We start from the raw sequence: 25,291 nt of genomic DNA, 5'->3' as shown, positions 1-25,291 counted from the left end.
TATTAATAACAGTAATCATTTATATAAGTGCAGTAACATAAATAGCCAAAGAATAACAAGAGTGGTGTATTGAGCACTTAACCATGGTCCAGGCATTGTGCTAAGTGTTCTCTATATATTATATAATTGTCCTCATTATTCTTTGAGGTATCCTTATTTAAGATGAAGAAACTGAGCTTTTGTTCAGCAACTTGCTCGAGACACATTGCTAGTAATTGGTAAATCTGAGATTCAAATCCAAGTCCATTTGACCACCAGTGGATGTGCTTTGTTCTCTCAGTAACCACCCTGACACTATCTCCAGTGCCCAATTTCTGGTGAGGCCAAAGGAACCAAAATTTCCATTGTGGTTCAACTGTTCCCAGAATCCTTTCCAGCTACGAATTTCTCCTGGAGGGATGGGAGGGAAGAGACAGAAAGACAAGGTTAAGCTCACCTTTTGAATGGGGCCTATGATTCTTTTGAATATATCTGTGAAAGTCAACGTAGCCTGGTATCATTGATTAGCTTATTCCTCTGTGCCCTGACCCTGGAACTACTGCCCGGGAGATGACTGGTAAACTCATACCTCATCCCTCGCATGTACCAGCCACCAAGCATTAAATGTCGTTTCTCAAGGTCCCAACATTAGAGCAACACTATGGCTTTTAAGTAATTATAAATGACTCCAAATGCATATTTACTAACAGCCCAGTGGCAACAGATCTGCACAGCAAATCTCTTCTTCATGCATTATTGACAGAGGTGGCAGCCTTTGAGCCAGCGACATCATGTTCACTTGTGGTAACAGGTGCACATATCTGATTGTTCATGAATTACCCCTCCCTGCCTTCCTTCTTTCCCACCAATAGATCGATATGCCTCTGACAAGCATCTGAAATCTTTATTTGGGAAAAAGCACATTTCCTACCAGCTGTTTGTTTTCTAAACCAAATAATTCAGTTAATTTCTTGCCTGAATTAATTTTCAGAACTGGAAAATTGCTCTCATTCATGCTGAGATCACTTCGGTGCTTTTAGGATAGGCAGAAACAGAAATGGGAATATACTTTCTGCATCCTAACAAGCATTTTAGTAGTAAAGCTACCCATGTATCTGGCAAGGAAGAATACCTAATGACTCCAGTTAGCCTTTGCACATGAAGGTCCAGGGGCTCTGATATAGTATCAACACTCTTACGCCTTCTCTTGAATTCACCCTGCATTTGAGAGGCAATATAGCATTGTGGTTAGGGGCGTGTGATCTGAAATCAGACTTCCTGGGTTTGAATTCTCTACTTATCAGCCACGTGACCTAATCAGGAGTCCGATTAGACCTTAAGTTCCTTGTCAGGAAACTGGAGAAAGGTTTGCAAAGTACTCACATGCTAACTATTGATTCTGAGGTGTGGGGCAGCAACAAGGGGAAATGCTGCTGAGATGTGCTGTAGTACTGTTCAAAGTGCAATCCCTGAGCCATCAGCCTCAGCTTCATTAGGGACTTGGGGACTTGGACAGACGTTCAGAACCTTAGCATTCCTGCCTCTAGGACCTAATGAATCAGAATCAATATTTTATCCGGGCAATTTGTTTGCACATCAAAACTTGAGAAACAGGACTCTAGCTGCCCATACAGTTTTCAACAAGAGTATGCCCTCCAATTGGCTGTTTTTAATGTATCTCACTCAACCTGGCAAGGGAAGTCTTCCCCTGTCCTCTGAAATGATGAAAACTTAGTCACCAGGCAATGCTGATGGTAGGCTTCCCGGTCCTGGGCGTGGGCCAGAGACAAGTGGGCTTCATTTCAAGATGGAGCCACTAACACTTCTTTGCTCCCTCCATTCACACAGTGAATACGTGACAGCTGAAGTATCCCCAAGGGTTCCCTGTCCATACTCATTAGAAAGAGAGATTAATTGTTTCTTCATTTGGACGTGGAGAGAGCTGCATTAACCCAAATTAACCTGAGCTGGTTAAAGGCACCAGTCTAGAATCCCCCAGTCCCAATAACCAGTGAGAGAGCATCTGGGGACCATATAGATCAATAGATGCTGCTTTGTCAAAATTATAAAGCCCAAATGAGTCATATTCACCTACCTCTACAGGAGACAGGGTGAGGGATGGCAGTAAGCCAAGCCCTGGAGAGAGAGAAAGCCCAAAGCAGCAGGGAAGCCAGCTCCTGGTCCTTGGCTGAAGGCAGAGCTCATGAATTCTTCTCAAGACCAGGCTTTTATTTCCGTAGGGAGTCCGCCATCTCTTAATCACAAAAGCAATAAGAATTTCCAATATGTTCCTCTGCCGTGCCTAATCAATTGTTCCAGTTGCCAGTCATCAACCCCATCTAGAGGTCCACCTAAAAGCCCTCTTCCAGCCTTGAAAGCAGCAGTGACCCCTGAGGTGACACCAGACAAAGAAGGCCGCCCCTGTGGGCAGCCTGTGTGTGCCGGTTGATTTGATCACAACAGTTTTGTTAATATTGCCCTGGATTCTAGAGGAATCAGTTCGCTTCCTTATGCTTTGATTGCTAGGCCTCATATGCCCTATTGGTTGAGTTTGGAAAATCGTTTTGAGTGTGTATGGAGGGAATTTTTTTCTTTTGTGAATGACCTTTATAGTTGCACTCTAACATGGTAGCAGGTGTTCAGACTTCACGCATTAAGAGGCACGAGGACCTACCTGGTACAGAGGTAGGGGCTGAGAAATTGTGTTGGAATGAATGAATGAGTAAAAGAATAGTCCTAGACTGTATTAAGTAAGTTGGAAGTCTGGATGATGTAGGACTGCAATATAGTTGGAAACTCCCAGGAGTGTTAGTAGGAAAGGCATTTCCTGTGCCATAGTGACAATTTCTGAGAAACGTGGCTCTTTGGTAGAGGCCAAGGGCAATCCTACTGAAGCTCCAGCTCTCTGGCTTCAGAGTTTTGTCCATTTGATTAGAAAGATTTATGAGATATGGGTCGTATGTTGTAAAGCCACGATTGTGTCTCTTATTCCTTCCTCTAAATCTCTGGTTATTGTATTGGTCACAACGCAGCATCCATAGCCAGCAGTTTTGCCCTGGATCTGCATGCAAAGTGTTCTGTGTGGACACTGAATTTAAAGCTTCGACTAAGTTATCTCACCAGAAGAAAGTTTATCCTATACTTCTCATCCCATCTGTCATGGGCAAGTCATGAGCCTCGTTTTGCCAAGAGATAATTTCTTAGGCTCTATGTAAGAAATTGTCCAGTATACTTCCCAAATTCATATTTTCAATTAAACCCTAAAGCCTTCCCTTTTTTATTCACGTGGGGCCCTTAGTCAAAGGGTGCTGCCTGTTCTAATGCCATCACTGGCTGTAGCAGTGGATGGAAGAGCCGTAGATTATGTTTCACTATTGGTCTGTTAACATTGACCTCAGCACAGCATGTTTCTAAGGCTTCAGTGCTGTATGCCCCACCTCACATCCTCTCTAGCATCTATTCCGCCTATTCCATTGCTGCACCAGCTGCACCAGCATAATTTGGTAGCTCCTCCCCTCAAGTGCACCATCTCCCTCTGGCTTTCTGCCGTCGAGTATCTCTGATGCCCTGGTATTGAGCGTCTCTGAGAACCTTGAGCTACTCTGATACATGTGCCTACGTGGAAGTGTGAGAAAGGTGTACCCTGGGGCAACCATTGACTAGTGGGGAATAGAGGCTGATGGATAAATGTTTCTGCCTTGAACTACTCATTGAGCCCCAAGGAGGACTGCACTGGCTAGCATGTAGATTGTGCTCGTTCTTATTTGTCTAGCAAACCAACATGATGATGCTGTTGGAGATACCAGGCACCAAGGTTATCTCGTTTCCTAGTCTATCCCTGGACCTAGCTCAGTGTCTGCCACACAGTAGGTACTTCATAACTATTTGTGGAATAATTGGCTGTTGAGAAGAACACAAGTAACCCTGCACACAGAACAAAAGTGTTAAAATAAGTAAGCAAAGGTAGAGGACAATATAGAGAAAAGCACAGTCGCATAAATTGTCATGATATATTCGAGCTGTGGTCAGTTGTCTGGTTTGGCCAGAGCTTAGGGCACATGGCGGAGCCACAAGTAAGATAGTATGTTAAAGTGCTTTGAACACTGTTTGATGCTCTATACTAGTAAGTCTTGTATTTGGGTAGAATTGGCGTATAGAGGTCTATTTCCTTCACTAGACAGCAACCACCTCAAGGACAAGGACCCACATATAGTAGAGTGGCTGGCACGTAGTAAGCATTTAATATATTTTAGTAGAATTAAAAAATAATCTTGGAGAATGGATGAGTAGATAGATGGATGATGGACGACTGGTCCTGGCTATTAAATGGGATGAAGGAGAGGCCCTTAACTAGGCCTAGCTTTCAGTGTACAGCAAGCTGCAAAAAAATACCAAATTTCCCGGACTATTTCATTGTGGTTCATGCAAACATGTGGTGAATATAGCTAGTGGAGACCTCTGGGAAGCACGCCATTTTCTACTGAACCATTGAGGAGAGCATAGAGCATGGACACCAGGTTTCCCTGTTACCTGTAGGTTAGTAAATATCAGGGGCAGTGCTCCCCTTATGATACACACAAACATACAGAAATACCTCCAAGGGATAATAAGTGATGGGTACATTCAACAACTACAACAAAACAAGCAGGAGAATTCACATTTCTACACTAAGGCAGGGAAAAAACGATAGCTGAGTTTCCACGGTGTCTCTGTGACCTCTTATTATTCCATTAGTTTTTGGAATAGTATATAAAACACCAAGCACCATGCTGACAAACACCAATATAAAACTATTGCCACAGTGACTCCAAACAGCCTTCTCCCGTGGGTAAAATTATTTGGAATGCAGGGAGAATTGTGGTTGCCTGGGCGAGCTGAGCATAAATGAGGGTAGTGATTCATAAGGTGACTCTAGCAAGTTTGCAAATGTGCAACTTCTCTGGAGGCTGATGCACAACAGATGCTGTGTGTTGCCTCTTTGAGCTGGTAAGCGTTTTCTAGTCTTACCACCTCTTCAGGACGTGGAAGGTTGTGGTGGATGCAGGCTTCTGAGGACAAGAGTTAACCTGACACAATGCTGACTTACCAGAAATAAACCCTTCAAATCAGATCACACCCCTGTCAGTAGTTTTTGAGCGGGAAGATGGTAATTCTGCCTCTTCCCATGTTCCTTTAAGTACTTGAACTCTCATTCCATTGGATTAAGCTTAGGGGGGCTGGGTCATCTGGGGTATTAATTCTATCCAGGAGAGGTTGGAGAAAAGTGGTACTGGTCTAAAAATACAGCTCCCTGAACTTTTAAACCCTCAAATCTCTTTGATTATGTGGCTTCTTTTTCTTAATCCTTAGCCTGATTTCTTTTATTTTTTTAAAATCCATTTATTCTTTGATATCAGTAGAGTAAGTTCAAAAAGAGCAGGGATAGCACAGAGCTCAGCACAGCTTTGTATAGAGGAGGAAGTTAAAGAGAGTCAGCGTAATGATGCTGGTATGATTGCACTATAATGAGATGTCTAGTGAGTAGGTTCCAGACACTGAGAGAGCCTCTCTGATGGTGATAGACTCTGAAAGTGACAAGCTCCAGTTTCTTCTGTGACATTGGACCAATTAGCCAATCTAAATGGGCACATATTTAAGTTTGAGGTCACGTACAGTTCTCAAAGGCTAGGCTGCCCCTATGAATGAGGCTGTAACTCACTGTCTGTGTCATAATAGGCAACAGCGAGGGACTCTCCAAGCGGTGTGTTTCAGACCCCCTTTTCATATTTTGTGGTGTTAGGAGAGGACTCATTTTTGATGAAGACCAAGTACATGCATCCATCACGCCATTGGGGAAGTGGCTGGGGTCTGTTAGACTCTGAAGTCGAAAGAGTGTAGGATCCTGCATTGGTGCTAGGATCAGGCGAGGCTCCGTTCTCATTACATTGATTTAGCAGTGACAGAGAGACCCGAGCCTGACCCAAGAGGCTCGCAGCAGCGATGAGAAGAGGAAGAAGGCTTATGCTGCTCCCTTCTAGGTCAGCAGAGCGAATATTCTGTTACCTGACTCCCAGCCCCTGTGACTGCGAAGTGCTAATCCTGAGACCTTCACCCAGATGCAAACATTTCAAGATTGACTAATTATACACTGTCCAGACAGGGAACTGGCAGGGCAAGTCAGTGCTTATGAGAAACCATGAATGTCAACCTGGAGCGAGCAGAATATGAGCTCCTCAGGCAGCCCATAAAGGCACATTAACTGGGGAACCCGTTCCACCATGAAACAAAAGCTGTGTATATCCAGCGAGGGGAGAACTGTTCCCTTAAAACCATCAAGAGAAAAACAAACACGCCCCTAAAATATGCTTGCTGTCAGCCTTAGGTATTTAAAAAATGTGGGCTTCATTTGGGGCGCAGTCTGATGCTTGTTCTCCCTTGATTTCAGCTTCCATTTTCTCCAGCAATCATTCAAGCCGAAGTGGAACAGCTGCTGGGGCCGTGCCACCCCCGCATCCTGTCAGTCACCCTTCTCCAGGACATAATGTACAGGGGAGCCCCCACAACCCTTCCTCCCAGTTACCTCCACTCACAGCTGTGGACGCGGGAGCTGAGAGGTAAGGCCATCTGTCTCTGTCTTCTAATAGGTGTCGCCGCCAAACCTCCCTCCACACAGAGAAGTGCTTTGACAGTTGCTGAATTTTATTAATAATCCATTGGTGGGTTGAGTTACCCAAAGGTGACATTTTAAAAGTACATACACACAGCGCGTGGATCAAATATCTCATTATCTGTTTTATTTTCCATGGGGAAAAAAAATGAAAAGATATTGGCAATAGCCAACTAAAGTGTTTGAAGCTGGGAAAAGGCATCAGCATATCTCTGTCTTTTCCCACCTTACCTTAGTTTGCTTCAGGGACTCAATCTTAAGATAATGTCTCCGCAGGTTGAAATGCTTTCCAGATGTAAGATGGTACCTTTCAGCACACAGATCGGTAGTGTTAGCTTGAGAATATAGCATAGAAGGGCACAGGATTTTATCCTGTGACCTGAAAGGGGCTGTTCACTGAATGCTTTACGTTGGATACCACCCTCAGAAAGTTTCTGGGAGAAAATTTTTAAATCTTGACCTTTTGGTCCCTGTCTTTGGACTGCCCAACCCTCCAGTGATGTGGAAAGCCTGCCATTCTTCTTATGCTCCTCTCTGTTTGTCATTTGGCCTCAGTTGACCTACCTAGGGGTTACTCTCTGACCTCCAGGGGGACAGAAAGTTCTTGTGTGGGCTCCCGTGAAATCCTAGGGCACTGAACATTTGGTGGGCAAAGTAATGGGTTGAATAGGCAGCAGGAATAAAAGTTTTGCATCTTGGCTTGCACCAGCGATCTGTGGTTTCATCATTGTTGGCATAGTCTATGAGCTTTTAAAAATGTGTTTTTTAAATACAATAAACCATATATTTTTATATTTATACCTACCCCTTTATTTAGTAATACATCTGTTAATTTAATAAGAATCTGCTATGTGTTGGACGTTGTGCTGGTTTCTGCAGACTATTAAAGCATGGTCCTGCCCTTACAGGACTAGTGATGAGGACAGATATGTAAGCAAAGTATAGTCATTCTGTTTGACTAAATGATGTAATAGAGATGCCACAGGAGCTCAAAGAGGATGTCCCCAACTCTGCCTCAGGGAGGGAGGGAAAGAAAGACTGAATAATCTAGGCACTGAAGGATGACTAAGTCTTCTCCAGATGGATAAATTGGTAATAGCATCCAAGGCAGCAAGAGGAACATAGGCACGAGATGCGGAGGGGCAAATAGACACCTGGAGGAAGGTCCCAGTAGCTCAGGCTCATCCAGAGTGTACATGGCTGATGACATGAGGTAAGAACCATGATAGGCTCTTTATTAGGAGACAAGTACATCAGATTATCGTGATAGAGAAAGGACTCAGGAGACAAGATGGCAGAGTAATTGAGGCTGGAAACAGGGGCAGGAGGTAGGGAAAAGAAGAAGGAGGTTAGTCCAGGAGTCTTTTGTGAGCAATATGAGGACTTGAACTGAGGCAAAGCCATGAGGATGGAGAATGTATTCAAGAGGAAGAAGTGTTAATTTTTAGTGTATGTGTGGAGTAAAGAGGAGAGGCCAAAATTTACCCGAGTTTCACCCTTAGATATCAAGATGGAAAATTGTGCCATTAACAGAAATTGAAAACATAAGAAGAGTGTAGAATGGAGGAAATGAGGGTGTTGCGTAGAGGGAAGAGTGAGAAAGGAGGAACAATAATAATTGGACTTGATTTTTTGAGTTCTAGCCGGTTGTAAGAGATCTGTGTGGATGTGTCTCATGGCCAGTTAGAAATAGAAACCAGAAGACGTCAGACTTATTTTAACAGTTCTCTTTACATGTTAAAGTGCCTACAAATGATAAGCCTCCTCCCACAGGATCAGCTCCAAAGCAGTATGAATTATAACCCTGTATTAAGTTCACAGACACTGGAGACAGGCAATCTTTGTTGTTATTGGATGTATTCCTGTAAGTTGAGATGAGTTTATTCATTTTAGCATTTTATTTAATTTCCAGTTGGGTTTTAAATGACATTAGCCATGGGCTTTCCATTCATCTCATTGCATTCTGCCTGGCTGAGAATCCTACTCCACAAGGTAGTGTTGACCTTAAACACATAGAGAGCCAGATATATCTCCAGCAAAATAAGTTTATTCAGGAACAAGAAAGAATTGCAATTCAGGACATGTAGTCTAATGGCGATCCACATGCAAGTCCAGAGAAACAAAGGAAAGAATACTCTTTTGTGGGCTTGGGAGGAGCTGTTGTAAAGGAAGAGTCCATTGGAGGAAACTGGAAGTTCGAAATATGTGACTTTTAATTGGCTGAGTTATGGCAGTCTCCCATTGGCTGAACTGTTCCTGGGCAAGGAGGAATCTTTTTCCTCTTGCTGAAGTATCCTGTAGTATCACTTCCTGTCAGAGGTATAAAGTATGCTTCTTCCTGTTGGGGTCAGTAGTGTGCGTTGTGTGACATGTGCATGAGAGTTCTCTCTTCTAGCCTCCTGACTCCATTTTAAATGAGGTTTCTGTTTATTAATTTTCACAGTAGTGAAGCTAAGAAATTATCAATTGGGACCTCTTCTTTTTCATCTCCTTTTCTTTTTTCTTTTTTTAATTAAAGTTTATTGGGGTGACACTTGTTAGTAAAGTTACATAGATTTCAGGTGTACAATTCTGTATTACATCATTACATAGATTTCAGGTGTACAATTCTGCATTACATCATCTATGAGGGGGAGGGGGGTGGTAGATGAGGGTAAAGGGAATCAAATATATGGTGATGGAAGGAGAACTGACTCTGGGTTGTGAACACACAAGGGAATTCATCTCCTTTTCTTGTTACTGTGTTTCCCCAAAAATAAGACTCAGCCGGACAATCAACTCTAATGCGTCTTTTGGAACAAAAATTAATATGAGACCCGGTATTATATTACACTATATTATATTATATTACATAAGACCTGTTCTTATATTAAAATAACACCAGGTCTTATATTAATTTTTGCACCAAAAGACACATGAGAGCTGATTGTCCAGCTAGGTCTTATTTTCAGGGAAACGTGGTAGTAATCATAATGACTCTTTATAAGACTACAAGAGAAAAGCAATCTATGTATCTTCTTTTTGTGCTCAGCCATTAAAAAAATAAATGTGTAAAATAAGAGATTTTAGCCATTATTAGAGTCAAAAACAACATCCCTGCTCCTACAGTAGCTAATTGTTTGACTGTGTTCCTTAGCTATTCCTGATGCTTGGGTTGGTTTTTCTTTTTAACATTTTTGTTTCTGTAATTTTTCATTTTTTTCAATTCCCTCTTTTGAAAGTTTGTAACATACGAAAAACTTCAAGAATAGTACAGTGAACACGTATGTACCCTACACCCATATTCACCCATTGTTATATTTTGCCATCTTCTTTCTATCTCTTCTTGTCTTTCCTTCTGTGCCTTGTGATCCTTTGTTGTTTTGGTTGCCTGTTGTTTCTGAACCATCTGAGAGATTGTTGCAAATATCATTGAACTTTAGCCCTAATTACTTCAGTAGAGAGCCCCTAAAAAAGACATTCTCCTACAAAATCACAGTATAATGTTCACACTCAGGAAATTTAACGTTGATGTAGTATTATCTAATACACAATCAACATTCAAATTTCCCCAGTTGTGAGAACAATGTTTTTTACAGCTAAAAATTTTTTTTCTTTCTTCTTATGATCCAGGATCTAACAAGGATCCCAATTCTCATTTCTTTTTGGTCTTGAATCTAATGAAATTCCACAGCTTTTTAAAAATTACCATCACCATCATCATTATTATTGTCTTTCTGACACTGACAGTTTTTTAAGAACTCGGGACCTTTGTTTTGCAGAATGTTTTACTGTTTGGCTATGTCTGATTGTTTTGTACTAAACAGATTCTTTGTAAACATTTTTGGCAGGAAAACCACATAGGTGAAATGGTATTCCTTAGCTCCTTTGAGTGTTAGTTTGCACTTTATAGGGAATTAGGAGTAAATGAACCAAAGCAGGTAAAGCATGTAGCATATGACATGGCATAAAGCAGACACTCAGTAGCTGTTGCTGCTAACATAAAAACAGGCAACCTTGGCTTGGCTGAGAGATTCAGGTTTAGAAGCCAGAGGGTGTTGTTAAATGATTACAGTGGTTGATAGTGTAAATAATCATGGAAGGGAAAATAGAGAGGAAGGCGAAGGTGGTGGTACTTTACGTGGCTGGATGAATGAAGTGGACGTTTTGCCTTGCTGCTCTGCTCTTCCCGCAGGATGTATGCCCCATCCCTGTGCCAGGCCAAATGGAATGAGCAAGTGTGTGGAAGGTTATCTCTTCCGATCAGGTTTGGAGAGGAGGATGACATGAAACAGTCCTGAATTATTCACTGTGTTTGCATTAGTGTCCAGCATAAAAACACTAAGAGGAAGTGTGCTTACTTTCCGCTTTTGGTTTATATATCTTTGCCTCTGTTTGCCTGGGAAATCCCCCAGTAAAAACTCTAGCAGTTTTCTTAACGGAAATAGGTTTATCACACTTTGCGATTTTTAGTGGGAAATTGGCATTTTTTCCTGCTTTGTGGGCATTGATTCATAATTTACTTAGCTTTAACTTGTTAATAAAATGAGCTGAGTCACTGTCAGAAGTCAGGAAAGGTCTACCACATCTATTCAGTTAGCCTCAGGTTCTTTGATTCTTAAGCATCGTAAAACAAAATAAAAGCAAGTACTATCAATTTGATGAGGTTCCATTTTTATTGTGAAATATTGTCTGAATGACACATCATTTCAGTGATTTAAGCACTATCACACCACATCACCTAATGTTGGATTAAACTTACTATGGGAAGTAGTGTGTTACTACTATGTCATGTTGAACAAGCCAGAGGTACGTTAGAATAGTGGCTTCCTTTAAGAGGAACCCAGTGTCTTAAGAAATGATAATTCATTGAGTTTCATAGTATGTCTTTTAGACCAGAAAAAAATCAAAATATTGATAGAAGTGCCTCTTTGAGATGGAGAAATCTTGCAATCCCAATAATAAGTCAGTTGGATTTGTGCCGTTCATCTTGTACATGTCAGTTGCTGCTCTCCATTCTAATGAGAGCCACCAACATGGTGTGCTCTATAGTACAAGTGGCAGAGCTTAAGGGGACTTGTGGATTGACTAGAGGAGCGACTGGTATACGATTTCCTATGAGCTCCACCTCTGAGCCATAGAAGACTAAAACTAAGGAAAGGTCTCCTCGGGGAGCATATAACCTCGTACAGGAATCAACAGCAGACAATGTTACGGACAGTTGTTTTTCAGAGAGTTTTCAAAACACCTTAACCAAATAAGAAATGCCAATTTCTTAAGTCTGTATCAAGTCATGGGAAGTCTTACTGTTTTTCATTCATATCAGATGTGGAATTGCTAGAATTCTAAGTTCTTTGGTGTATGTGCGTTCTTTCTGTGCCTTTGAGTCACCAGGGCTGGTCTTCGCAGATGTCATTTTCTAATTGAGCATTGGGAACATAGTGTAGCTTTGCTGGATGCTAAGGGGTCAGAGATAGCGACTGTGTTCCTGTGTTCTATTTAACATCTTTGCAACTGTCAGGTTCTTCAGCTCTAGTCAAACCACTCTAGTCTGCTCACTGACTTGGTTTCTGCATCTTAATTCAGAATCTTTCTCTACTTAAAGACTCCCCTTATTGTCATATTCTTGACTGTTACTTAGTCTTTGGAGCTAGTTCTCAACCCAGAAAGCCTTCTTGTCTGTTATAGCTCACAGATACAAATCCTCCCGTTAACTCCCTTGGTTCTAATTATCTGTCTAATCTATTTACCATTTCCCAGATGTCACCTTGCTGACTGATTATTAGTTCTTTGAGGGCAGGAACCTTAAATTTCCTTGTGACTTCCAAAGTGCCTCGGGCTGCATGTCCCAGTGGTAGGTGCTGAAGAGGCTTTGGTAGGGGAAAGGGATCAGTGAGGGGGATGCCTAGGAAATAGGAGGTCCTTGCTAATTCCCACTGTCTAGGTGGGGGGTTCCAAGAAAGGATCATTCCCATTGATTCATTGGTCTAGATAGTGGTGATCCCAATTCTGAAAGTTCCCGCAATCTGACGTAACCTGCATGAATTGACACAATCAATACTTGTTCTGACATGTGTGTGTGTGTGTGTGTGTGTGTGTGTGAGTGTGGGTGTATACACACACACACACACATTCATACGCGTGCATACAATGCTTAGCATCCCTTGCCATCATCCACTGCTGGGGTTCCCTACGCTGCTTTCCTGTGGTCTTCAATACTACAGGCCTGGTACTCGCCATTCTCTCTTACTTGCATGTGTAGCATGTGAACAGCTCAAAACTAGGCCTGTTGCTTTGCTGTCCTTCTCTCCTCTGGACTTTCTGAGCAAACAGGGACATTGGTTGGTGTATTCACCCACTGAGCTCGTTCACAGACTTTCTCTCTCTCTCCCTCTCCACATAATCTTCCTCTCTCTTCTGTTTTAAAAACATTGTTTTTTCATTTTTCAATTGCAGTTGACCTTCAACACTATACTAGTTTCAGGTGTACAATACAGTGACTAGACATCCATACAACCCATGAAGTGATCACCCTGTTAAATCCGGTACCATCTGACACCACACATCGCCATTACAGTATTATTGATAGTATATTCCAATGCTCTACTTTACATCACCATGACTATTTTATAACTACCAATTTGTAGTTCTGAATCTCTTCTCCTTTTTCATCCATCCTCTCCAACCTCCTCCTATCTGGCAAACATCAAAATGTTCTCTGCATCTATGAGTTTATTTCTGATTTGTTTGTTCATTGATTTTGTTCCTTCTGTTCCATAAGTAAGTAAAATCATATGGAATTTGTCCTTCTCTGTCTTACTCCATTCAGCACAGTACCCTCTTGGTCCATCCATGTTGTTGCAGATGGCAAGATTTCATTCTTTATGGCTGAGTAATAGTCCATTGTATATATGTAGCACCTCGTCTTTATCTATTCATCCATTGGTGGATACCAGGTTGCTTCCATATCTCGGATATTGTAAACAATGCTGCAATGAACATATGGATGCACATGTCCTTTAGAAGTAGTGTTGGGTTTCTTCAGATAAATACCCAGAAGTGGGACTACTGGGTCCTTTTTTGCCTCTTGTTATACCCTTTGTTTTAAAGTCTGTTTCGTCTGGCATAAATATTGCTACCACAGCCTTTATTTTTTTTCCTTTCCATTTTAATGAAATATCTTTTCCCATCCCTTTATTTTCAGCCTCTATGTGTCTTTCGATCTAAAGTGAGTCTCTTGTATACAGCATATGTAAGGGTCTTACTTGCTTATCCATTCAGCTACCCTATGTCTTTGATTGGAGCGTTTAATCTATTTACATTTAAAGTAATTGTTGATAGATATGTAGTTTTTGCCATTTTATTATTCATTTTTCTAATATTTTTATTTCTTCTCCTTCTTAAAGGAGTCCCTTTAATATTTCTTGTAATACTGGTTTGGTGGTGATGAACTCCTTTACCTTTTTTTCCCCCCCCTGGGAAATTCTTTATCTGTCCTTTGATTCTAAATGATAGTCTTGTTAGGTAGAATAATCCTTGTTGTAGGTCCTTGTAAATCATCACTGAATATTTCGTGCCTATCCCTCTGGCCTGCAAAGTTTCTGTTGAGAAATCAGCTGATTTCTTTGTAGGTAACTAACTTTATTTCTCTTCCTGCTTTTAAGATTCTCTCTTTGTCTTTAACCTTTGGCGTTTTAACTATGATGTGTCTTAGAGTGGGCTTCTTTGGGTTCATCTTGTTTGGGACTCTGCCCTTCGTGGGCTTGTATGTCTCTTTCCTTCACCAGGTTAGGGAAGTTTTTCATCATTACTTCATCAAATAGGCTTTCAGTTTCTTGCTCTCTCTCTTCTCCTTCTGGTACCACTATGATGCAAATGTTGGTATTCTTGATGTTTTCCCAGAGGTCTCTTAAACTGTCCTTGTTTTATTTTTTATTTTTTTTGGATTCTTTTTTTCTTTTTGCTGTTCTGATTAGGTGTTTTCTGCTACCTTATCTTCCAAATCACTGATTCGATCCTCTGATTCATCTAATCTACTATTGATCCCTCTAATGTATTTTTTTAATTTCAGTTATTTGTCATTTCTGACTAGGTCTTTTTTAATGATTTCTATCTCTAATTTTATGTTTTCTGTTTCTTTGTTGAAGTTCTCACTGCGATCATCGAACATCCTTATAACCAGTGTTTTGAATTTTGCATCTGGTAGATGGCTTGTTTTCATTTTATTTAGTTCTTTTTCTGGAGTTTTGTTGTGTTCTTTTCATTTCAGACATTTTTTCTTTGTCTCCCCACTTTGCCTTCCACTGTGTGTTTGTTTCTGTGTATTAGGTAGGGCTGCTATGTCTCCTGGTTTTAGTAAGTGGCCTGATGTAGTAGGTGTCCTATGAGGCCTAGCGGCACAGTCTCCCTGGTCACCTGAGCTGAATCCTCAAGAGTTTCCCTTGTGTGGATTGAGTGTGCCCTCTTGTTCTAGTTGAGACTTGGTTGCTGTTTGCATGTCAGTGGGAGGGATTGATCCTCCAGCTGACTGGTTGTGAGAACTGGCTGTAACTACAGTGGAGAAGCTGTTGTGCAGGGGCTGACCCCATGGAGCAAGATTTGCTTTAGCAGGACTCTGATGTCTGCCCAGTCTGTCTTTTGGGTGCATTGTTTGTGGAGGTGGGGTGCATGGTACTCTGGTGTGATCTGAAGATGGCCACCATGTGTGTTGGTTCTCGTGCTTCCTGAATGGGTTCTGTTGCAGGCCAACATCAGTCTCTGCCTTTGCCCTGCTCAAGGCCACTTGGTATGAGCTACAAGGTGATCTGCAGATGGTTGCCCTTTGTGCTGGGCTTAAAGGTGACTGGGAGAGGCTAAGCTGTGAACCAAGGATGGCTGCCACTAATGCTGGGCTTGTGGCTGCTTAGCAAGAGGTATGAGGCACACCAAGGTCAGATCACTGCTTGTTTGGGGTTTGTGCTCCTTTAAGAGCTTTTAGGAAAGTCCGCAGCATGAGGCAAGACAGATTATATGGAAAAGCCACTGGAAGCCACTGGAGTAGGCCCACAAATTGGGTGGGGCAGGGTCTCAGGAAATCACCAGAGCAGGGCAACAGGTGTTAGCCAGGTTGATGGAGACTCAGATATGGCAGCCGCCTGTGTCTGCATTCTGGGGGCACAGAGGTAAGGGAAGGAGGGCTAAACAAAGAAACAGTGGATTCTGCCAGCACTTCTTTCTGGGAGAAAGCTGTCCCTCCATCCCTCGCCCTGAAGCCAGAAAATTCAGTTCTTCCCCATATGTCCCTGATGCCTTTGGAGCCACTGCCCCAGTGAAGGAGCTCAGCATGAGTCAATCCATCAGTGAGTAATTCCATGCAAGGGCCCTTTAAAAGGAACACCTGAAACTCCAGCAGCCCTCTGTCTCACTCAGCCACAACCTCCACTAGTTTTCACAGGCAAAAGTTGCAGGCAGAAGCTGTGAGGACTTCTCTTCCTGGACTAAAACCCTGTACTGGGGAGCCTGGTATGGGGCTGGAACCCTTGTTCCTCAGGGGCAACCTCTGCAGCTGAAATATACCTCCTGATTTTTAATTGCCACATGTGTGTGGTACCAGCTCATTTTGTGTCTCTGCCCCTCCTAACAGTCTCATAGTGGCCTTTTCTGTATATCTTTAGTTATAGGACTTCTGTTCGGCTAGACCTTAGGTGATTCTCCATGATGGTTGTTCTGCAGCTTAGTTGTAATTTTGATGTGGTCATAAGAGGATGCAAGCACAGGGTTTATCTACTGTGCCATCTTCACCAGGAGCCTCTTCATCTCTTTTCTTAATCTTTTAGTATATGTGCGATTATGGATAAAAATCTGAAGCATCATATAAAATATTAAAGCTTATCACATTTATATCAGCATTGGATTCCTTCATTTATTGAGTAATTCACTCAGCTAGTATTTGTATACCAAGCAGTATGCTGGACACTGAGGATATAGTGGTTAATAAGACTGACAGGAGTCCTGCCCTCATAAAGTGTCTAGTCTAATGAGAACCAACCAGGTCAACAAGCAAGCATAATTTCAGATGTAATGAAAGAGTGCTGCAGGGGGCTGGAAAATCACTTAACCCAAAATTGGGGAGGGAGGAATAGAGGAAGAAATGTCCTCGGGAAAGCTGAGGGCCTATAGAACCTGGCCAGGCAACATGGGTGTGTTCAAAAGGTCAGAGGAGAGAGAGAACAGGGATGGAGCTTCAGGGATAAATGTGGGAGGAGCCTTCTGAACTGCATTAAGGAGTTTGGGCTTTATCTTGAGGACAAGAATTTGTGTAGTTAGCCAATACGAATATCCTGGCGAGCTGGCATATATTCCAAATACCTCCCTATGATGTTAACCACCCGGCAAGAGTTTAGTATGTAATCTGTGCCCAACAGAAGAAGAAATGACAAAGCATGGACTAATGGTTCATCTAGTCCTCAAATAGACAAGGCTTTTCTTTGTATATCTTAGACTGAGGAGGCAGCACAGTGGGGTTTATGTTATTTTCGTTTTTAATACAATTTGAAAAGACAGTTTTGTCCCTTGCAATTCAAAGCTTATATTTTATAATACAAGCTAGGCATACCAGGGTTTTCAAGAGTCACTGAGTATCAAAAAAAAAAAAAAAAAACAATGACCTCCATGCTAGAGATAAAGTAACGGACATCTGAACGTTAGAGCTCTAATATCAGAAATAACTTGGCCTCACTTTTATTATTATATCAGAGAAGACTGGAATATTGTTAAGAGGTATCCACATTGCTGGGTGTCATAATTTAGTTGCAGTTTACCCAGTGAGCATTGCTCCCAAGCATATATGACAGACACTTTCCCACATGTATAGAAAGGTACCAAACTTACAGGATGACAAATAAACACTGGTCGTCAATCTTAAAAATAAAGTTCATTAATCCTGAGTGTTGAAATCATTGAGAAAAGCCATGGTCAAAAAACAAACATAACCTCAAATAGCCAATTTTATCAGCTTGCATGTTGGCATCTATACCATCCTGTTAGAGTCTGTGGATACGATGGTCGCACAATGCCACGTGATTGTGAATATCTCTTTGTTGGGGCTGCAGCACTTTTTATTCAGAAAACAGTTATCCTCGTTTGGCATTCCATAAAGTGGTCAATTTCACATACAGTCAAGATTAAGAGAGGTGGGGATCCAAAATCCACCCCCCAAAACAATACACACACACACACACACACACACACACACACACACACACACATCCTACTTGAGAATCACTGAATGTAATGAATGATGTCAATGCTGTGAGCAGTGAAGAGGCAGAAAATTCCAGTATCTTAACCTTGAAAGGAGAGATTAGAACTTTGGGTCTTAGATTGGAAGCACTTGGGGTCATTTTTTGATTTGTTTTCTTTAAATCTGTCAAAAGTTTCTGGTACTTCTCCATGTTTGTTCCAGGGAAGAATAGCCCACCAGTCTTTAAACTTCTTAAATACTGATCCATGACCACAGCCATGCTTCATCCTCTGTGGCAAATATCTTTTGGGTTATTGACCTTCAGAATGAACTTACTTCTCATAGAGATACTCATCTTACTAACAGCTTCTTAAATATGCCATGCTGATATACTCCTAGTAGTCACACACATGGGGAAAATGGTGATACTGTTACTATCTTCTCACCTACCTAGTGATTGTGAGTGGCTCCACTGGGGGGAATAATCTAAATTAAAAACCTAAAAGCCTAGGACTCAAGTTTGATTCCTCCTTTTTCCCAAATACTGTCACTTCTGATTAATCTGTATGTTCTGTGAGTTCAAATACATTTCAGCCTAGTCAGCTCCTCTTCTCCAAGCCTAATTAACCACCATCCTCTCCCATCGCAACTACAACATGCCCCTAACTGGACTCCCGTATCCAGTCTTGATTACCCACAACCCTCACCCCATCAAGGCACACAGGCCTTTCTTCCACTGAAAGACCTGCCCTTTAAAATGTACATCGAATCATTGAGGATTTCCTGCTCACATCCCTTCTCCCACCATACTTGGAATAAAAGCCTAAGTCCTTCTTGAAATCTGCATGGCCCGCTATGGTCTGGCCTTCATCAAATTTATTTACCACTGCTCCTCTTGCTTAATCTGTTCCAGCCACACTGGCCTTCTTACTGTTCCTGGAAAACACTACCTCATCTCACTTTAGGGCCTTTGTACTTGCTGTTCCTGAAACCTGAAAGGTACCTTCACCGAAACATTACCTGACTTGTATATTCATTCCTGGTGTCTTGTCAAATGTTACCTCTTAAAAAAAACCCTTTCTTGACCACTCTGTCTAAAATTCCCCCCTTCGACCTCACTGAACTCCTTTACTCTGCTCTGTTTTTCTTCATAAGTCTAACACGCCCTGAAATTACACTGTCTTGTTTACTTATCTACTTATATCCCACTAGAATGGGAGCTCCTCAGGAGCAGAGACTGCATTATGCTTACAACTAACTCGTTCACAACCCTTCCCCCTCAGTACTTAGAGGGGGGCACCTAAGAAATTGTGTGGAATAAATGAACGTGAAGGAAGGACTATGATTATGATTCCTTTATTATTTCTGGGAAAGGTAACCGTATCCCTGAACAGATGATTGTTGTTTTTCCATCTCCACATTCTCCTCTGGGTCACTTTATGGCAAAGCAAGAGACGCTGTTATGTGCATACGTGTGGCACTCTACCAAACAGCTTGCCTTGTGGTTCAAGTATTCATTCACATCAGACTGTTTTCCATGTATGTTTAATTGCAAAATACAAAATTCTTCCTTTAAGATTAATTACAAGCACACGTCACAAACCAACCATTAGAATGTCTGTAAAAGGAACTATATTTTTTAAATGCCAACAAAGTTGTTTCACCTCTGAATGCCAAATCAGCCATCTTTATTTTGTTCCCACATTCCAAACAAATCTACCTCATGTGAAGCCCAAGATGATGTTTTTTTAGTCCCCTTGGATTTTCAGTCAGGAAAGTGAGTCATGACAGTAACAAGGAAGGCTTGAGGTAAAATAGAATTCCTTTTCTTGCAACCTCTACTTTAGGCATTAGCATGAAGCAACATGGAGTTCAAACTAAGCCATTACATTATTCAAATATGCCAGTGTGTTCTTTTCATATGCTTTCTCTGAAACAGCAAGTCATATGGAGCCAGAATTCCCCAAGTGAGAGCCCACAAGCTGTTCTAGCCTGAGTCAAGACATCCACATATTACGAAGTGCCTCATCTCTGACGTAGAGAAGGCTGTTCAAAAGGAAGCCTCTGTTTATTGTTTTAACAGTGTGATCTGGAACTCAACTTTGTCTTTTCCCCTCTTGGGTCAGAACAGTTGAGGGAATTGGCTGCTAAGATACTACATGTATTTTTGCAAGTGAAGAACTGTGTGTTTATTAGTGGTCAGGAGACTGTGGAGGTGAGCAGAAACCAAAAGACAAAATTCTTTTTTTTCCCTTTAAATTAAAGTTTATTGGGACAATGATTGTTAGTAAAGTTACATAGATTTCAGGTGTATAATTCTGTAATACGTTACCTATATCTCACATTGTGTGTTCACCACCCAGAGTCAGTTCTCTTTCCATCACCATATATTAGACCCCATTTACCCTCTTCTAGAGTCCCACTCCCCCTTCCCCCATTACCCTCTGGTTACCCCTTAACTGTTGTCTGTGTCTATGAGTGTTTGTTCTTTCAGTTGTTTGTCTTGTTCTTTTGTTGTTTTCGGTTTATATGCCACATATCAGTGAAATCATATGGTTCTCTGCTTTTTCTGTCTGACTTATTTCGCTTAGCATTATAGCCTCAAGATCCATCCATGTTGTCACAAATGGTCCTATTTCATCTTTCCTTACTGCCAAATAATATTCCATTTTGTGTATATATACCATAACTTCTTTATTCATTCATAACAAAGTTCTTTGGATTGGTCTTTTTGCTTCCTTTTCTGAGAAATAGTCTTTGGTGTTTTTTCCATTTAGTTGCAAGGAGGAAACTTTTCTCTGTTTCAATCATCTTCCTCAGAGTAAATGATTAAAGTCATTCCCTTGAAAAAGATGTTCTCCCCTCAGAAACAGAAACTATGATCTCTGGGCAAATATGATCTCCAATTGGACATTTGCACAAATGGGACAAAGGCACTATCTACCTGGACAATAGCATTGGCACCGATTTGGGAGCCAGGTCTTTGGATCCAGTGGTCTATTCAACAGAGTAGTTCTTCAACAGGGATGACCAACATTTATTAAATACTTATCGTTGCATAGTGCTGGATAAGGTGCTGGAGATATAAAATGGTAGTAAACATCCGGGTATTTGATGTTCTTTCTATCTGTAAGAGCCAAGAGCCCCTCTCTAATTGTGAATTTTTAAATAGATGCTGTTTCCTCCAATTTATTTCTCTAGCCAAAGAACGGCACATGTTATTACTGACCAAACCACCACCCAGCTAGTTTCTTTTCAAATTTATGAATTTTATTGACTTTTGAGGTCTCATTTGGCAATGCCTTTCAAAGGCACCTGGCCATACTTGGCAGGAGCACTGCATTTGAAGTTAGTTTAAAAGTTCTTCTGATGTCGTCAAGAAACCGGTGTTTGCAGTTTGAGATCATGAGAAAGGCATGCAAGGGGTCATTTTTTCTCTACCTATGCCTCCCTTTCTCATGTTTAGACAAAAATAGTATTTCTTTTCTACCATGTCTCGTCTGATATTCTCATAACATTCTCTTCTGAATTTTTTTTAAATCTGCATTTTACTGTCATGCTGACTGACCTCTATGCCTAAGACTATGCTACATAAGAGAATCTTCCCTTTGCCACACAGCCATGAATTAATCCCCCTTATTTTGACATACTCAGAACTGCTGAAGATGTGATATCATTGCAGAATTATTTTTTCATGGCATAATTTTTGACATCAAACGTCTGAGACCACTCTAGATAAATTTTCCTCTGCTTGACATTTTTTTGTAAAGGATTTGACAAAATCAAACTTTTTTTGCCTCTCTCCCCATCACGTAGATTCTGAAATAGACAAACAATGGAGTCACAGCCAATTCTGTAGGCAAGATATTCCACAAAAACCTCCAGCTCTTGGTTAAATGTATCCTGTGTAGTTCAACTCTCTTAACATATCTTGGATGTTCTCCCCTCCTCCTGTTTCATTTCCACTGAGGGTTGGGAGGACAGAGTTATTGTGATGCCCTCGGCCCTATTTCAGTGTTTACCAGAAAAAATATATTTCTCTGCCTTGGACATTATTACTTTAATTTCTTGACTTACAACTGACTTCCTACACCCAGGTGGAGAAACATTTCTCCAGAACACTCTGCGTTTCTATTTCTTTATATATATATATATATATATAAATATATATATATATATATATATATATATATATATATATATATTTATATATATATATATAAATATATATTTATATTTATATATATATATAAATATATATATATATATATATATATATATATAATATATATATATATATATATATATATATATATATATATATATATATATATCTTCTTTTACAGAAAACCTTGGTGATCATATACCTAGCTTCATAGCCCTCCATTTGGCATACACTGTGGAGGCTCAGCAATTATTTTTGAGTCTTGGTCTTGTCCAACATGATAAATTATTTGCAGTTAATATTGCAGTTAATCTTGTAAGAAGAAAGAAGCACTAAGCCCTTCCAGGGGTTGGATTCCCTTTTGGACTCGTTTGGAGCAGAGTCCTCAGATGGACGTACACAGCTCTTGGCCTGCTTTGGTCCTGCCCAGATGAGCAGTGTTGCAATTACCCACACTTCCCAGCGGCTGTTTCTTCATTTCTGAAAGCTGGTCTTGATTGTCTCAGAAGCAGAATTCAATTTGCAGTTCCCCCAGTAACGTGCTGTGATTCATTCGGGGACAAATCTGGATTGAACTGAGTCCAACTGTCTCTTTTGTGAGACAGAAGGGAAGTATAAGTAGATACTATAGTCACCCAGATGAATCAGCCAGGAATTCATGAAGTGATTCATAAATCGTTATAAAGACCACTAAAGTCTACTAAAATGGAGTGCTGTCTGGCTATACAAAGTGGGGTATTATCATTGGGGGAGGAGGGGAGGTTTAGATGTTAAATCAGTTGTGAAATCCTTAAAACTGTGCTTTTCTTTTTAGCTTCTGAAAAGGATTGCTTTTTTTCCCCCCTCTGCAGTTGGCCAACTGCTAAAGCCATTTTTCATTGATTAGTTTTCACAGATAAATTTTAAAACCACCACAGATGATACCCCACAATTCTTTTGGGGAATAAAAAAAGACCTCCCCAATCCACCATAGACCAGTTTGTATCCATTATTTCTACTCTCTGGCAGCAAATCAATAATATTTTTCATGTGAATACAATGAAACAAGCTGTTCTGATGCATTCTTCCTTCTTTGTGAGGTCTATAGCCCCCATGGAAATGGTGGTGTGGGGAGGGGGGGAATATCGAAAGCACCTATCAACCAGCATTTAATCTAGTGGGTCATGTAAACACCTTTTTTTTCTAAGTGTTAGGCCCCAAAGCAGTGCTATAACACAGTCCCACATTACTTGCTAGAACTGCTTACTTATATAGCACAAATGAAGGAAAGTAAGACACATTTATGACATGTCCTTGACTTGCAACACAGTAAGTAAATTTTGCTTGAAGAAATGAAATTGTTAGTTAACATAGAAATACTTTGGATTCATAGACAGGGGAAAGAGCAGTACTTGAAAGGAGTTATCCAATTGGAAAGACTAAAGTTATAAGCCCAGCTTGGGCAAGAACCCCAGTTCAGAATTGAGCAGGTTCACCAAAGCACACTGGGAAACCTGACTCCATTGTCAGGTTTCTTAAAAGCAATAGGTTGCTGATACATCCCATCACCCGGTGATAAGGATCAAAATCTCAGATGCCCACAGGAATCCTCTCGCATCCTCCCTCAGCCCATCTCTCTGCCTTGCTTCACATCTCCATTGAAAGCATCTTACCTTATTGGGATAAAGTGGTATCTGGAGAACTAGCTGTGGGACTTGGCAAAGCATTTCATGTCTCTGGGCCCACTTTATCTCATCCAAATAGGTGGTGCTCTAGTGCCCTTCAGCTAGAACATTCTATGATTGTATGAATTTATGAACTCAGGATACTCCTTTGGGAAACCCAGTACCAAGAAATGAGATTCTTACATAAGACCACAACTACTGCTCTGAGAACTAGAAAATTAGCCAGTTGAGTAAATGCCTCACTTTCTTTGAGCTTTATTTCCATATCTCAATAGTTAAGGGAGAAAGGAGCCCTAAGATTTTTTTATATTAAGAACTCCATAGGTGATGAAAGGAGAACTGACTCTGGGTGGTGAACACACAGTGTGATATATGGATGATGTATTACAGAATTGTACACCTGAAACCCATGTAACTTGACTAACATTGTCACCCCAATAAACTTTAATTAAAAAAAAACTCCATAAATACAGATAACCAACTGATGGGAAGTAGTTTGTGGGGCTGGGTGAAAAAGGTAAAGGGATTAAGAAATCGGTAGTTACAAAATAGTCACGAGGATGTAAAGTACAGCATAAGGAATGTAGTCAATAGTATTGTAATAACTATATATGGTACCAGGTAGGTGCTAGGGGGATCACTTCGTTGGTTATATAAATGTCTAACCACTATGCTATACACCTGAAACTAATATAAAACAATACTGAATGTCAACTGTAATTGAAAATTTTAAAAAGAGAAATATTGGAGTACTAACACATGCACAAAATATAATTCCTGTGGCACGTCATACCATAAGGGGTATGTGGGGTGGAGGGTGGGAGGGGAGTGTTAAAACACACAAACAAACTCAATAGATGGTCTAATGCAGTGCTCGAACCATAGTCTTATATAACCCTCAAGCAGTGGGTATGTGTTAATATCAGGGATACCTTAAATTTCTATTCTATTGAGAGAAGTCACTCTATAGCCAGGTATTGAATCATATAAAAAGTGTCAGACATTCATTGTCTAAAGTACTTGGCTATCTCTGACTTCCCAATTTAAATTTGTTCATAATCCATCACCACCCCTCACTTTCCAGTCTTTATTTTTCTTCCTAGTACTCATTTCCTCTAGCCCAACACATGGTTTGCTTATTTAAATTTGTTCATTGCCTACCTCCCCTCACTAAAATGTAAGTTCCACAAAGACAAGGAAATGTGTCATGTGTTGCTTTATCCCTAGTACTTAAAACAGTGCCACAAACTTGGTCAGTGTTCAATAGATATTTCTTGAATGAATAAATACAAATGTTATCTCAGATTTTACGATCCCCAGTGAGAGTCAAGATCATCTCTATTTTACACTTGAAATTGAATCTGGGAGAAGTCAGGTAATTTATTCAAGATTACCCAGCTATTATAGTAAGGGACAAAGCCAGATTTCCAGCCCAGGACTTCTAGTACATCTGTCTCCGAGCACATCCGTCTGCTTCTCCTGCCATTTGCAGTTTTTCTGCATATGATTCTCACCAGTTTTACCTGTCTCCATCGGGGCCTATTGTTGTGTGAAAGAATCTCTAATTGAATACTACATTTGCAGGAAAGATAACCTCTGTGCTTCTGGCTCAACTTATTGTAAGGTTGGGGAGCTTA

At 40.8% G+C, this 25,291-nt stretch overlaps 1 protein-coding gene across 4 annotated transcripts in view; it reads left to right on the top strand.

The window, feature by feature from the left end:
* GLIS3 (GLIS family zinc finger 3) overlaps window positions 1–25,291 on the top strand; it is a 471,393-nt gene that overhangs the window by 413,063 nt on the left and 33,039 nt on the right. For all 4 annotated transcript variants that reach the window (XM_074330482.2, XM_074330483.2, XM_019729930.3 and 1 more), the window contains one exon: window positions 6,404–6,572. In XM_074330482.2, coding sequence (XP_074186583.2) covers window positions 6,404–6,572 — 169 coding nt within the window. The remainder of the gene's footprint in view (window positions 1–6,403; window positions 6,573–25,291) is intronic.

This window comes from Rhinolophus sinicus, chromosome 16, assembly GCF_057876585.1.
Source record: "Rhinolophus sinicus isolate RSI-liver-muscle chromosome 16, RSI-T2T, whole genome shotgun sequence".
NCBI lineage: Eukaryota > Metazoa > Chordata > Mammalia > Chiroptera > Rhinolophidae > Rhinolophus > Rhinolophus sinicus.
Note: the sequence above shows the minus strand (reverse complement) of the source record. Positions and strands in the feature narration are given on the sequence as shown.